The sequence below is a fragment of the Falco cherrug genome, chromosome 8 (genome assembly GCF_023634085.1).
Source record: "Falco cherrug isolate bFalChe1 chromosome 8, bFalChe1.pri, whole genome shotgun sequence".
Taxonomy (NCBI): domain Eukaryota; kingdom Metazoa; phylum Chordata; class Aves; order Falconiformes; family Falconidae; genus Falco; species Falco cherrug.
In genome coordinates, this window is record NC_073704.1 from 41106834 (window position 1) to 41120638 (window position 13805).

Sequence of the window (13805 nt, forward strand, 5' to 3'; positions counted from 1 at the left end):
CTGAAATTACTGTATTTATAACTCCATATGTTGGCATCGGTTTCTGTACCTTTCCTTCATTTTTAATTTTAATAAAATTTGAGATACAGCAGTTCTGATTTTGAGCTAGTACTTTGCATGTAAAGAGACATTATGGTGTGGTGTCATAGCAAAGGATACAGAGCTGAAGAAGGTACTGAAAGACTGCTGTGTGGCCCCCTCCCAGGGCTTGGGGACCAGCTTATCCAGGCCCAGGTAACAGGTGACCTTCTGAAAGGCTCGGTTTAGCGCAGTGTTGCTGGCTGTGCTGTCCCCTTGCCTCTGTCTTCTGCGAGTGGAAATGTTGAGCTGGGGGAGGTAGGGAAGTCTGGCTCAGCACAGTAAAATTCCACCTTGCTGTGAAAAGTAGCTTTAATCTCTCTGCAGAGGCATGAATGTAAGAATGAGGGGCTGTACTGAGTCAGACCAAACATCTCATCATTCCGTGTTTGGACTCCAGTAATGGATGACCCGAGATACCTATGGGAAGGGATACGGGAAGAACAACTTAATGGAGTGACAGGAGGGATGTGTCTCCTACATCAGAAGAAGGGGGCATTGCTGAAGAGCTGGCTAATTCAGTCGTGCATAATTGTGTTTCATATTCATATTCTGTGCTTGGGGGTATTTTTGTTTTTAAATTGCCATGTAAGAATTCTCCTCTGTGTGGAAAACAAAGATCTCCTAAGTTAGCCTTTGTGCATGTTTACTTGTTATTTTTTTCCCAGATTGGCTATTTTCATGGAAAGTATAATTTTACAGAAATCATGCTAATGTATTTTGCTTCTGATACCATTTTGTTATTACATTGACTTTAGCTTTTCAACTAATTCAGAATAATGGTTATAATATTAATGAAGGGGTTTAGCGCACTATGGTGGCTCCTTCACTTGGTTAGATCATGGAAATCTGATCCAAAATACCATGAAGCAGAAGAGTGGGGTGGGACAATATGGGGAATTATTCTCTATGAAGAAAAGAAGAAATATGTCAGCTGGAATAGATATTCTGTCACCTCTGGATACTGGGATAAAAGGTTATTTTGTGAGCAAAAATTTATTTGAAGAATCTTAGATACAGATGGCAAAGGATGGAGTTTTAAGCACTAACTTAAAATGAACTGTGTAAAACAAAAGGAACTTGAGGGAGAGATGTCCCCAGCGTAGGCTGGTAGAGCTAAGAATGCTAGAGGAAGGAGAAATTAAGTTGGATCATAAGTGTGTTGGATCATTCCTGAATTGTAGTAGCAGCACTGTCTCCTCTTTTCCCTTTCTTCTGTCCTGGATAATGCCATATTCTGCTGATCTGTCTTGGAAAATATTAAAGGGTCATGAAGTAGATTTTGGACATGACAGTTGAGTGACAGAACATGATGTGAGGTTGACTTGTCAGCAGAAAAGCATCCAGTCGTGATGCACAGGTTTGTCTCTCAACAAATTAAAAGGAACCACCAAAACTAAGTGTACATTTGAAATGTGCACCTTGAGTATGTGCTAGTGAGGCAAGTCAAGCAGGTTATAAACAGCCCATCTTTAATGCTGCAGAATATCACTATGCAAATATTGTGTGCTTAATTGGAGAGAACTGTAACTGTGTTTTAGATGTATTTTGGATTTTGCAGTGGCATTAAGGATTTAACCAACATTTTTATGTTTCTGTTTCAGTAAGGAACAAACTGTTGGGGATCTGTTTGCTTCATGGTTTGCTAATAACCTTAAATCTGAGGCTGTTGATTGTCTTTCTTTTAGGTTACGTTGCTGCTGATTAGTGCTTCTGTTTTGGTCATAGCATGTGTTGAAAGTCTGGGCACCTCTTGAGTGTGAAACCTGTTTTCATCTGATATAGTCAGATTCTGCTAAGGTCATTGCCTGAATAATGTTTTTCCCTTGCAAGAAAAGTAAAGTCATCCTTATGGAAGGACTGAGTAGTCTCATTGCTTCACTTCTTGTCTTTTCATTTGTCTTTTATGACATTGGGCTATCAAAGGAAGGAAGGGATCTGTATTTCTGCAGTAGGATAGCACTCAATAAGGCGAGCCATACTGTGTAGTTCAGGTGCTTCTTTGGATATTTTGTTATAAAACCCACCACTCTTCTAGGTTTCTATTTTAATTTTCAATATAATTAAGGACATACAGTGTTTCAGCTAATTAGTTCCTTCAGGACAGAATTATGATGATCAATTGCTGTTTGTTTTCCACAGATTCTTCTTCATAGTCCTTCTTTTGGTACTGGGCTATAGTCAGAAGAAATCTGCACCATCAACCAAAAATAGTCTTGGAGGTACACTGGAAGCAGAGGTATGCTGTTGCTTTCTCAGTATCTACTGAAATATATTCATAAAGCTGTGATTTAGAAGCACACCTTAAGTAGGATGGCTAAACTCCCAATGCATGAAGTTGAGTAGTTTGTTGGCAAAACCATCTTTCAAATAATTCCCGTCTGTGTCAATGGGGGAAAACACCAAACCAGAACAAAAAAATAATGGGGAAAAAGAAGGAAATCCTTCAACTTCTCTGTCATGCTCTTGAGTACCATTTTCAGTTTAGTGCTTGGGTTCATTCAGGGCTTCCTGCGAAGGCTTAGTGTACATCTACATCGGCCTGCACAGGGGCGTGCAGAGAGAATTCTGAACGAATGCCCTTGGCAGCTCAGAGCAACGTCTCTGGTTTGGCAGGGCCCTCCACGCAAGCTTGTTTCTCCTGCTGGGAATTTGCATGGGCAGAGTGCCATTTAAGCTGATTCTGCTCTTTAATATCTGAACTAGGTCTCCAGTATCACTGCATTTTGCCATAGATACCTCTGCATGTGTGTATGTATATGTACATCTAAATATCAAACTGATCAAAATGTTCATTGATTAGTTGTTCTTCTGCATGAAGCCTTACTGAAATACCTGGGGGGCCCCACATAAATGTGCAAAGCACGCCCAAGCCGTTTATCTCATCTCTCTGAATGTTCTGCTTTGCAGTTCTCTGAAACTTGTGTGCCCTCACCAGGCATCTTCCTTAGCATTTCCTTGGTGTGCACTTTAAAAAGAAACAAATCTAATTTACACTCATGTTCTTTGATGCTGTACCGAGTGCGCTTACAGTTCAGATGATGTAGCTTATCTGAAACCAACAGACATACATTGATCTATATTGGATAAGGCACTGGTTTTGGATTCTAGGCTGTTTGGTTAAAAACATTGTCTGCATTTTGCTTGCTTTAATGGTATTGTAATCCTGTCTGTTTCAAGGAGGAAGTAAAGGAGCTCAGGTTTTGTGTTGAATTTTAGGAATGCTTACACAGAATCTGTAAGATTGACATTGCTTAGAAGGACAAATAGATTGAAGAAATAATGTTAACTTTTTTTAAGTTTGTGGAAATTCAAGTGCTCTGTACGGGATCCTGGCCAGCAGAAGGCAGTAACTGCTCAGCTTTGCATTATCATTGCATGCTTGCTTGCATTAGCTCTCTTCACAGTATAGATCTACAGACTGAATTTTCAAGGTTTCAGGAGTAGTTCATAGGAAATGTATTGTTCTACATGCTCAGTTCTTTATGATTCCCCCTGAATAATGTGCTCCCTTTCTTTCCTAGGCCTGAGAGTTTTGCTTTTCATGTACAATAATACTCAGCATGTTGTTACTCTATCACATGCTGGTCGGAGCCTTTCTTCCGTTCTTCATCCTTTCAGAAAATTGGATTTCAGCTGAGAACATCAACTTTTACAATGTGAGACCTCCACTAGACCGTAAGTAGACAGCTTTTTTTGTGTATGCAGTTGTAGCTTAACGTTTTAGTTCATTACCATATTTTTTCAATCCTTTCTTTTTAGTTGTCTTCTTCAAACATGAAGGATAAAAAGTTTAAAATAAAAATACCCACAGCAGTTTATTTCTAAGATTTTATAAGTTGACTGAATGAAAACAAAGAATTGCATGGTTTGCTAACTTAAAGAGTGCATGAAAGCTTTCACATTTTAAGAGCTTTTATTATCTTTTTCTGTCTCTGAAATATCTTCCTACAGAGCAAATTATGCAGTGGATTTCTCATAAATAATACAGAACAGATGTTTTTGTCTTTTATCTTCTTGGGGGTTTTGTAAGGGAAAGAATAGGTGTGCTGTATGCAATTAATTCAAACTGAAGGTAATTAAAAACCTTGTGAGACCTGTGAAGCCAGTTGTCACTAATAGCATCATTTTTTTGCCTCTTATCTAGCATCAGAAGTGTTCTTTCCCTTCATTTAAGGGGAGAAGATTTTCATTATATGTATCATTAAAAAAGTCAGGACAGCTAAAGGTAGTAGGTATATATGTATGTCTAGGGACCTGTTATATAATGTAAATAAGATTTTTAAATAATGCTCTTGATACCTTTGTCAAATGGATCAAACTTATTCAGAGTTGGAGATCAAGGTCTGAAGCTGGTTTTGAAGGTATAGCTTTTTCATCAAAGCAATCAAAAGCCATTTGAATGTAGATTGTGTATCTGTACAAACATATGCAGATGTAGTATCATGTGCATATATATATATATATATATATAAAAGATGTCCTCTCCTTCCTGTTTTTCCCACCAGTACTTAAATGGTATTTTGGACTGTAAGAGAAGGAAAAAAGGAGGAGATATTTTAAAGTTCAGGCATAACAAACCCAGTTTACATGTAAAAGCTTTCTACAAAGCTTGTTTCAGAAGTTTTATTTGTCTAACAGTGATGTATCATTGAAAAAATGTAAATGTATGTAATATGTTTTTGTAAGTATATGTGTACAAGCACTTACAGTATTATTTTGAGTGTTTTGTGTTTTTCTCAATACTTGTAAACTTACTATATTTTAATACTTTTAAAGCCACTCCATTTCCAAACAGTTTTAAGTGCTTTACTTGTGATAATGCAGCGGACAATTACAACTGTAACAGATGGGCTGAAGATAGATGGTGTCCTGAAAGTAAGTGCTCCTGTTTTAAGGAGATTCTTTATGATACTTAAATTTGCTTCTCCCTGACTCAGCCATCTTGTAGAAGTCTAACTGGGTAGGATTAACATGCCAACACGGTGGCGCCTTTCAGTTATGTTATTAGTAATATTGAGTCATAAAATTTCTGCTGAGGTGAATATTTTGACCATTTCCAAGCGCAAAGCAACAGTGAAAAAAATACTTATTTCCGTATCTATATATGCAGAAATCATTTTACATAATATATAACAATGCATTATTAATATAGTGGTTAATGTGTTAAAAATATATCAATAATATACTTACTAATTATATATTTGTGTGTGTATATCTAGCTATATGCTTCCTAGGAATTAATTTTAAAGATGTTATTTAAAAAAAACCCTAAGAATTGCCTTTGTAGCCTTATCCCCTTCCTTCTGGATACCATCCCAAGATATAAAGGTCTCTCTAGGCTGTAGGCTTGCTTGGGAGCAGTGAGACCTGAATGATGAGGGACCATACTTGTATGGGAGAACGATAGATACATGGAAAAGAATGGAAATATGTTTCCTCATTTTTCTTTTCAGTGGTATTCACAGTAACAGTGGGAAAGGGGAAGAAATAAACTAAAGGAATGAGGAAACATCTCTGAAACAAAGCAAGCAAGAATGTGCTACAAAATAGAGTAAAGAATGAGAGATAAATGAGTAGATTATAGTGCTAATAAGTAGTTAAAATGATAGCAACCTTTCTGAAGGTTTGAAGGGGTGGTTAAGCTTAAGAGTTCATTACTAAGTAATTTCTTGCTAAATGGTATTTTGATGAAGATGAAAAATGCTTTATACAGCCAAAATAAGTAATTTTTGTAGGAATATTTTGCTGAATTGTGTGAAGTTTGTAAATGCCATAAAAGAAGGCATACTTTATGCAAATAAACATTTTAAATTTTATTTTGTAGGTACTCAGTACTGTTTGACAGTTCATCTCTTCACAGACCACGGGAAAAGTACATCAGTCACCAAAAAATGTGCTACTGGAGAAGAATGCCATTTTGTAGGCTGCCACCGTCACAGAGAAAGTGGCCACACAGTAAGCACTGCTCTTTGTAGAAGAGCAGCACATTGGGTTTGAGGTTTGCATTTCAGTACTTGGTTTTTCCTGCTGAGCTGAAGAGGATGCAGTAAGATATGCTCTCCAGTATTTAACAATAGAAATCAGGTTTCTGTGACAGAAGCATGACTGCCCCCTTCTTCCTGCTTTCCTATCTGTGTTGCTGTGTGACGGGATGTAATAGCAACTTCTAAAGAAACACCTGAGCTTTCTGGGGCATTGCTAGCGTGCACCCAATGCGTGGGCCTTGTTCCTGAGTTCTGAGTAAGGTGCTCAGGTAGGCTTTGTAGCCTGCACCGATGCCTGTGGTGCTGCTGCGGCTCTGTCACTGTCAGCGCTTGGGCAAGCCAGACTGAGAGTTAGGTAGGCCAGTCGTGTCTGTGCATAACATGGCTTGGATAATACCACACTGTACACAGAGCAAGACTGTATTTGTCCACGAAAGCCATGCTCTTAAGCAAGAGCCAACTGAGTTTTTGTTGCATGACAAAAGCTAAATCTGCTGCATTCTCTCATCCTTGGGGAACTAGGTAAAAGTTTATTCTGAATAATCAAGTGTATCCCACCTAAGTATTTTTCACTGCAGTGAAGTGTGACGCACTAATTCCTTAGTAGTTGAGAAGGGTAGTTAATGTTACTTTTAACATGAAGGGTTTCAGACACCAAAAACGAAGCAGACAACGTCCATGTTAAATATAAGAGGATCTCTGTGTTATCTGAATCAACTTCCATTCATTTCAGCAGGTTTTGTGGACTGAGGGCATGAAATGATTATGCAGCCTGCCACCTTCTGCATTTTATCTTAGAAGAGTTCTTGTGCCTTTGGATTAGATAAAAATGGGCATGCTCTTGGCTTTTCTAGTAAGGATTGTCAAGTAAGGAAAATTATTTTCAGATTCCCTCCTGAAAATCAGCAGTGTCAGTGGTTCTGTGGCACTAGAAACTGAAAAAAGGAAGTCTGAAGTTCAGTATGGAAAGCTGCACTGAATGCAAAAGCTTGAGGGGAAAAATGAATGGGAAGAGAGTATCTTACAGTCAGGCTTTTTTAGCTTAAAAAGCTGAAACCTGAAACATTCAAATGCATGGGTTTAGCTCTTGTGTTAGAAGGGGAAAGTGGCAGAAAGCTTCCTTTATTTTCTGCAATGTTAGTGAGCTTGTCAGTGCAGCTGACATGGCTGTATTACATCATATCACAGTTTCGAAGCCCCGTGACAGCTCTGGGTGATGACTTACTCTAGGTAGCCTATGCTGCGTGGTTTGGAAGGGAAGTTGTAGCATATATGCTGTGTCTGCTGCCAGGTGGAAGCACTGAATCTGTTGAGCTGTAACCTTTGCAACCAGTTGAAAGAACATCTATCTCTAAAAGCCACTGCTGAGTTACCCTATGTCAGTGATCTCCTTTTCTCAACAGGAATGTGTTTCTTGCTGTGAAGGCATGATTTGCAATGTAGAAATACCAACCAATCACACAAACGCAGTATTTGCTGTATTGCATGCCCGGAGAACATCGAATGGCAGCAGGCGGACAGTCGACGTTGCAGTGCTTGTATCAGTCATGATGATCTTGTTGTCGTGATGCAGCACCCTCCTGTCATGTCTGCTTGAGAGGGTCTGCCTTCCTGCAGGCTGTAAGAAGCTGTAAGAAGATTTTTTCAGTATGCGCAAGGAGAAATCACTAATACTTCTTAATTACAGAAAATGTAAAGGGACGGTGGAAGGACAAGTGTACATCATGAAGTCCTCGGATATTTTAGTGAAGATATTTCATATGGACTCCAGTATTTTTTCAAAAACAGCACAACAACCCACTGGTTGACTAGGCAGTGGGGTGAACTCAAATTATTAAAACTCACTATTTTATGACGAAAAAAAAGCACATGTGCTTGGCATGATTTTTGAACAGAGACAAGTGTCTGTAGACAATCACTTTCCCAGGTGAGATAAAAAGGAACTTTCAATGGACAATGTGCCAGCAGATATCTCAATGGAAACTGTTTTTAAACTGTTTTTCATTGTGCATAAATAGCATGAAATTTCTTGTCTTGATCAACAGGCGTATTTAAGCTTATCTTTAGTTATGGTTTTCATAAATAACACGTATGGTTTTCATAGAGAACATATATGAGAGAAGTTTTTTTCTGTTTTGATCAGAGCTATCATTTCTACTGGAAATAGTACTTTATATCTTTCTTTTCTGTAAAATGTTGTCTCACACTCAGATTTTAAAACAGTGTGAAATTATGTATAATTTCTGTCCAAAACCTATGAACTGTTTGAGCACCTAAATCAGAATTCCTTCCCCCACCTCCCACCCCACCTCAAGGGATTATTTTCTTGCAATAGTCTCACGTCAGCTGAATCACTGTGATATTGTTGCAAGTGGTGGTAATACCGTGATTTTGAAATTACAGCTACAGTCAAGCAGCTAAGTTATCATAAAAATTGTAAGTGGGCACTTGGTATAAATAAGGAGAAAAGTCTACTGTGTTCTCTCTTGATTTGCAGAAGCTTCTCCAAGAAATATTATTGCCCTCGATGGATCTTCAGCTTGTAAGTCAGCACTATTGGATATCCCAGACCTCTGGACATCATTGTTATGTAGCTTTGCCACCCCTATTTGAAAAGTTTGGGCAAAGATTCTATTTTTCATTACAGTATTGGGGGGTGGTGGTGTTAATCTGCTTTATTTGCATAGTTTGGTTATTTGATTCTTTATCATTTAGATGACTGTTCGTCAATTAGATGAACAGCAGCAAATTTGACGACTAATACAGTTTAGATTACAGTTAATGTACTAAAAACTTTGTTGTTTTCCTTTGTGAACCTTGTGATGCAGACCAACATAAATAAGTTTTGTGTGAACTTTCACTCCTTCTAGCACAGAACACTGCTTTCCAGGGCTCTGATAGATCAAGCCTCAATACAGTTTTAATAGGTCAGACTTACAGAGACTGCACAGGTTACTTCTTTAATACATGTGTTCTTTGCATTGCAGATGCCCTGATTGTAGAGACCAGCAGGTAGTGATGTTATATGACTTCTCAGTATAGTTTTATGTGATGCAAAATCCTAACAAACTTCAGCTGCTCCTGTTCGTAGAATCACTGCATCACAGAATGGTTTGGGCTGGAAGGGACCTTAAAGACCATCTCGTTCCCACCCCTGCCCTGGGCAGGGACCCCCCCAGCCCAGGCTGCTCCCAGCCCCATCCAGCCTGGCCTGGAGCACTGCCAGGGATGGGGCACCCACAGCTGCTCTGGGCAGCCTGGCCCACCGCCTCGCCGCCCTCACGGGGAGAGGTTCTTCCTGATCTCTGACCTGCATCTGCCCTCTCTGCGCTCAAAGCCACCCCCGTGCCCTGTCACACGTGCCCCTGTAAGAAGCCCCCCCCAGCTTTCCTGCCGGCCCCTTCAGGCGCTGGGAGCTGCTCTAAGGCCCCCCCGGAGCCTGCTCTTCTCCAGGCTGAACAGCCCCAGCTCTCCCAGCCCGGCTTCCCAGGAGAGGGGCTCCAGCCCCTGCCCATCTCCGTGGCCCCCGCTGGGCTCGCTCCCACAGCTCGTGTCCTTATGCCAGGGCCCCAGAGCTGGATGCAGCGCTGCAGAGGGGGTCTTACGAGAGCAAAGCAGAGGGGCAGAGCCCCCTCCCTTGCTCTGCTGGCCGTGCTGCTGGGGATGCAGCCCAGGGAGCGGTTGGCTTTCTGGGCTGTGAGTGCACATTGCTGGGTCATGTTGAGTTTCTCATCCACCAACACCCCAAAGTCCTCCTCTCTTCAGGGCTCTCTCAATCCATTCTCCGTCCAGCCTCTATTTGTGTTATACATGTGTCCTGCATGCAGGACCTCGCACTTGGCCTTGTTGACCTTCACGAGGTTCTCACAGGCCCACCTCTCAAGCCTGTCAAGGTCCCTCTGGATGAAGGCCAATGTTGTCAAGGTCCCCCTGTTTGCCCTATTGCGTTTCTTCCAACTTCCCACCATTTTCGTAAACTTTCTCTGACAGCCTAAGATATTACAGCACAGCTAAGGATTTGACCTAGCAAGGTTGAAGAATTGCATTTCACTTTTTTTCTTTTTCTAAATGATTTTATTCATTTATGAATATACCTATTTGATTGTGAATAAGATAGTTCTGATATTTTTCTAGTGGTTTCTTCTCATCTTAACTGAGATGGTTAAAATTATGATTAACTGTTGAAATATTTTTCTGGAAGCATGGATCATTAAGACCTAAAAGGAGATTCAAAACTGTTCTCTGAAAAATTCAAGTAACTATAAATTGGGATTTTTAAGCATAAATATTGGCTTAAATATTTGATGGTTTACATCTCTAGATATATGTTGGCTAGCAATTAAAAAACAGATTTTAAAATGTTTTTCGTCCTGTTTACATTGTAAAATTGCCTACACAATATTTTTAGAATATATAAATGTCTAAAAGTCAGGCTGTGATTTGCCGACAGACAATTGCATGGTTACAAAACTTGGATGGAAACACTTTTTCCTTTCCAATTACAAATAGTCCTTGCTGTCTCAGTCAAGGTTTTCCAGGCTCTGGGTTCTGATGACCATTGTTGTGCCATCCAACAGGCCAAGGTGCTGAGGTTTTGAGGAAATGTTTACTCTGTTCAGTGGTCACCCCTAGGTAACAAACCTATAGTATTAACCTTGGTGGCAGACATAGTGACAAGCACATTCCATGTTTTTATCATTAAGTATCATCTTTTTGCTACGTGATCTACAGGGCACTTGAACTTCTTTCTCATGGGAAAATCATTCCAGGTTTGCTCTCTGCTCCAGGTTTGCTCTCTGCACAACGGGGTGTTCCTTAGTAAAATGAAAGCAAGTTTTGTTCCATGTTTCAGGTCATGGTATTTTTCCTGGGTTTGCCTCTAAGCACGAGGTGCTCCCGTAATTCATTCCTGGGGATAATTATTGCAATCTTAACAAGGCCTTAAAGTGCCCTATAGTCTTATATGAGTTTACTGTAAATAATTTACAATAATCTAAAGTGCTGACATTTGTTTACACTGCAAATGCTATTCCAGAGCATTTGGGAATGCCAGGGAGACCCTGGAGAGCTTCCCAGAGGGGTGGGCTCAGGGGCAGAGGGAAAGGGCTGCAGGTTCTCCGCAACTGCTGAAAGACCTTTTGGGAGGGGAGGTCTCTGTGTGGGTTTGATTTTCTTGGTTGAACTGAAGCTTTGATTTTTTTCTTGTTTGCCACACTGAAAAGTTAAGAAATCTGCTTATAATTTAAATACTTAATGCATTTGGTAAAAAATTGTTTGGAATAAAAAAAAAAATTTCCACGGAAGTGCCAAAATAGTATGCTTGATTTTAATTGTCATCTGTTTAAAATTAACAATAAAGACAGCAACCTGGGTATATGAAAGGATTTGGTGTTGCCAAAGGTTTATTTTTTAGCATAATAGAATTCGAGTAGCGGAGGATATTAAAGATGAGTTCTAGTCATCTTGATACATCAGTAACTTTGTTACTGCAAGGTTTAGGACTATTGTTTCTAGAAAAACAAATATGCAAAAGCTGTTAATGCAATGTTAATGCTGCACAAATAGGCACTTGGCTGAAGAAATACAGAATTTAAGAGTGAATATCAATTTCACCCTTTGCTGCATTTTACATATGTAAAAACCTGTGTGCGTCTGATTATTTTAGGCCGATGTTCAATGCTAACTTTGTAGGAAAAGCAGTATGTGCTGATTATTAGAGAAACTAGCGCTAAAATACACCAGAGTGCATATTTTTGGCCTGACTAATGATTGACTGTGTAGGCAATCTTAATTTATGGTAGAAATTTTATATTTTAATAAATAGATTCAAGTATCAGCTATGTTTTCTCTTCAGGTATCAGTCTGAAGCACTCACTAAGGAACTTAAAAGAGTATTATGTGATTTGAGAAAAATAATTTTCAGGCGCTCCGCAATATATATAACTTGTGCATCTCTTGTTTTGGTTCACAGATGTAACTTACGTATATATGACTTTTTAATGCCTAAATTAGCCATGCAACTTTGAAAATGGTGTTTCTGTAAACATTCATAATGTACAGAGTGCACGTTCATAACTTTATGTGCAGAAAAGTGTTTGCTAATGCTTCTGTGTACATCCAGCTTCCAACAATAACAGGTTAAATACTGTATTCACACTCAGTAGTGGGGCAGATGTGCCTCTCCGAGTCAGCAGGCACTGGGTAAAATCAGTGGGTGCCAAACTCATGTGCTTTCATGGGCAAAAGGATCCCCTTGTGTTGCCCTTAGAACCTGAAAAGAAATCAGGAGTAAGAGCAAGTGCATCAGTTTGTGTAGCTGAGGAAAGAAAAGTGTCATTTTATGATGTATGTGTATAATGATGATTTATTATTTTTATTTTACATTGCACCAGACAGTCTATAGAAGATTAATTTTTAAAAGCTTAAATATAGGGAAACTTGTTTGCTATTCAGTGTTGGTTTGTATAATGCTTTCTTACTGCTGTGTTACCATTTTAAATCTTCTCTAGAAATGACACTTTTAATTAAAAATATTAAAATATTTGCTGGTGGAAAACATTTGTGGTGAAAAAGATAAAAATCTTTTTGCTGCTTATGAGAACAAACCCGGTTGTTGGCACTGGGGTACTTGTTGAGCTGAAATTGCAGGAAGGGTGGATTCTGTGGCTCCTTCTCTTCTGATAGATGCTAGAAATTCATGGGGGGGGAGCCTAGGAGGGATCCTGAGTACAGCAAGGTAGGAGGGATGTGCAGCCAACCAAAGACACGAGGTCAGCAAGCCTAGACAGGAGAGCGCTTGAGCCCTGGGGCAGGCAGGGGGGAACAGGTTGTTATTTTTACTTTTCCAGTTGATGTTTGCAGGGACATCACATTTTTCATGGGGTGGAGATTCCCTTTTCCCCAGGCAGCATAAGTCAGAACCCTTTTAATGACGTGAAAGAGCTCTGCCACTTCAGGAAATGGGAATAGTGAGTAACCGTTCATCTCTACTTGAGCCAGCCAAGAGAGACGCACCTTCCCATTGGATTCTCCCATGTATGCTAGACCAAACAGATGTGCTGCATGAGGATTTAATTCCGGTTTCTAGATGAGTCACCCTTCTTTCCTTGGATTTACATTGCAAGGTGTAGCGATGCAAATGTAGCTTTACATTGCACATGTAGCTCCATTGAAGACAAGATCACAGGTACCATTATGGATAATATATGTGTGTGTATATATCTTTGTATCCTGGGGAGACTGCTGCTTAAACTCCTGCTATAGCAAAATCGTAGTTTAAATTAAATTCTGTCATGGCTTTGGTATGGTTTATAATTTCATCTGCCGTGCCTTTTACAAGCAAGAGCTTCAGGAATCTTTAATGATGCCAATCCTCCCTTCTTGGAGGGTGGTTTATCCTGAGGATAGAGACATGCTGCGCCCAGAGGCATTTAAAAAGCAGGAAAAAAAATAGATTTCATTTGCATTTCCGAAAATGTGATTGCTCTAGTCATTACTGAAGTAATTTTAAGTATAGTTCTGTAGCATTTAAGAGGAAATAAGCTTTTACATTTAATCAGAAAATTTTCAAAGAAAGGAATGTATTTCTACATTGGTGTCTTAATTTACCAGAAAAATTGAAGTCCAGGTACAGGTTAAAATTCCAAATTAAGACAATAAGCAGCAGTACAGCCAACTCATTTAAACAGCACAAAATGCCACCTTCAGACTTTTGTAGCAAATAACATTAAATTAATTTTA

The 13805-nt window shown here is 39.5% G+C and overlaps 1 protein-coding gene across 2 annotated transcripts in view; it reads left to right on the forward strand.

Moving 5' to 3' along the window:
* The window catches only part of LYPD6B (LY6/PLAUR domain containing 6B), a 58538-nt gene extending 45938 nt beyond the window's left edge, over positions 1 to 12600 (forward strand). Inside the window, exons 2-6 of one of the 2 annotated variants that reach the window (XM_055719410.1) lie at positions 2221 to 2317; positions 3603 to 3756; positions 4858 to 4956; positions 5906 to 6036; positions 7469 to 12600. In XM_055719410.1, coding sequence (XP_055575385.1) covers positions 3642 to 3756; positions 4858 to 4956; positions 5906 to 6036; positions 7469 to 7633 — 510 coding nt within the window. In that variant the 5' untranslated portion in view covers positions 2221 to 2317; positions 3603 to 3641 and the 3' untranslated portion in view covers positions 7634 to 12600. Of the gene's footprint in view, positions 1 to 2094; positions 2318 to 3602; positions 3757 to 4857; positions 4957 to 5905; positions 6037 to 7468 lie in introns of those variants that run through there. The other variant, XM_027814595.2, reaches the window with a different exon arrangement.
* The last annotated feature ends 1205 nt before the right edge of the window (positions 12601 to 13805 follow it).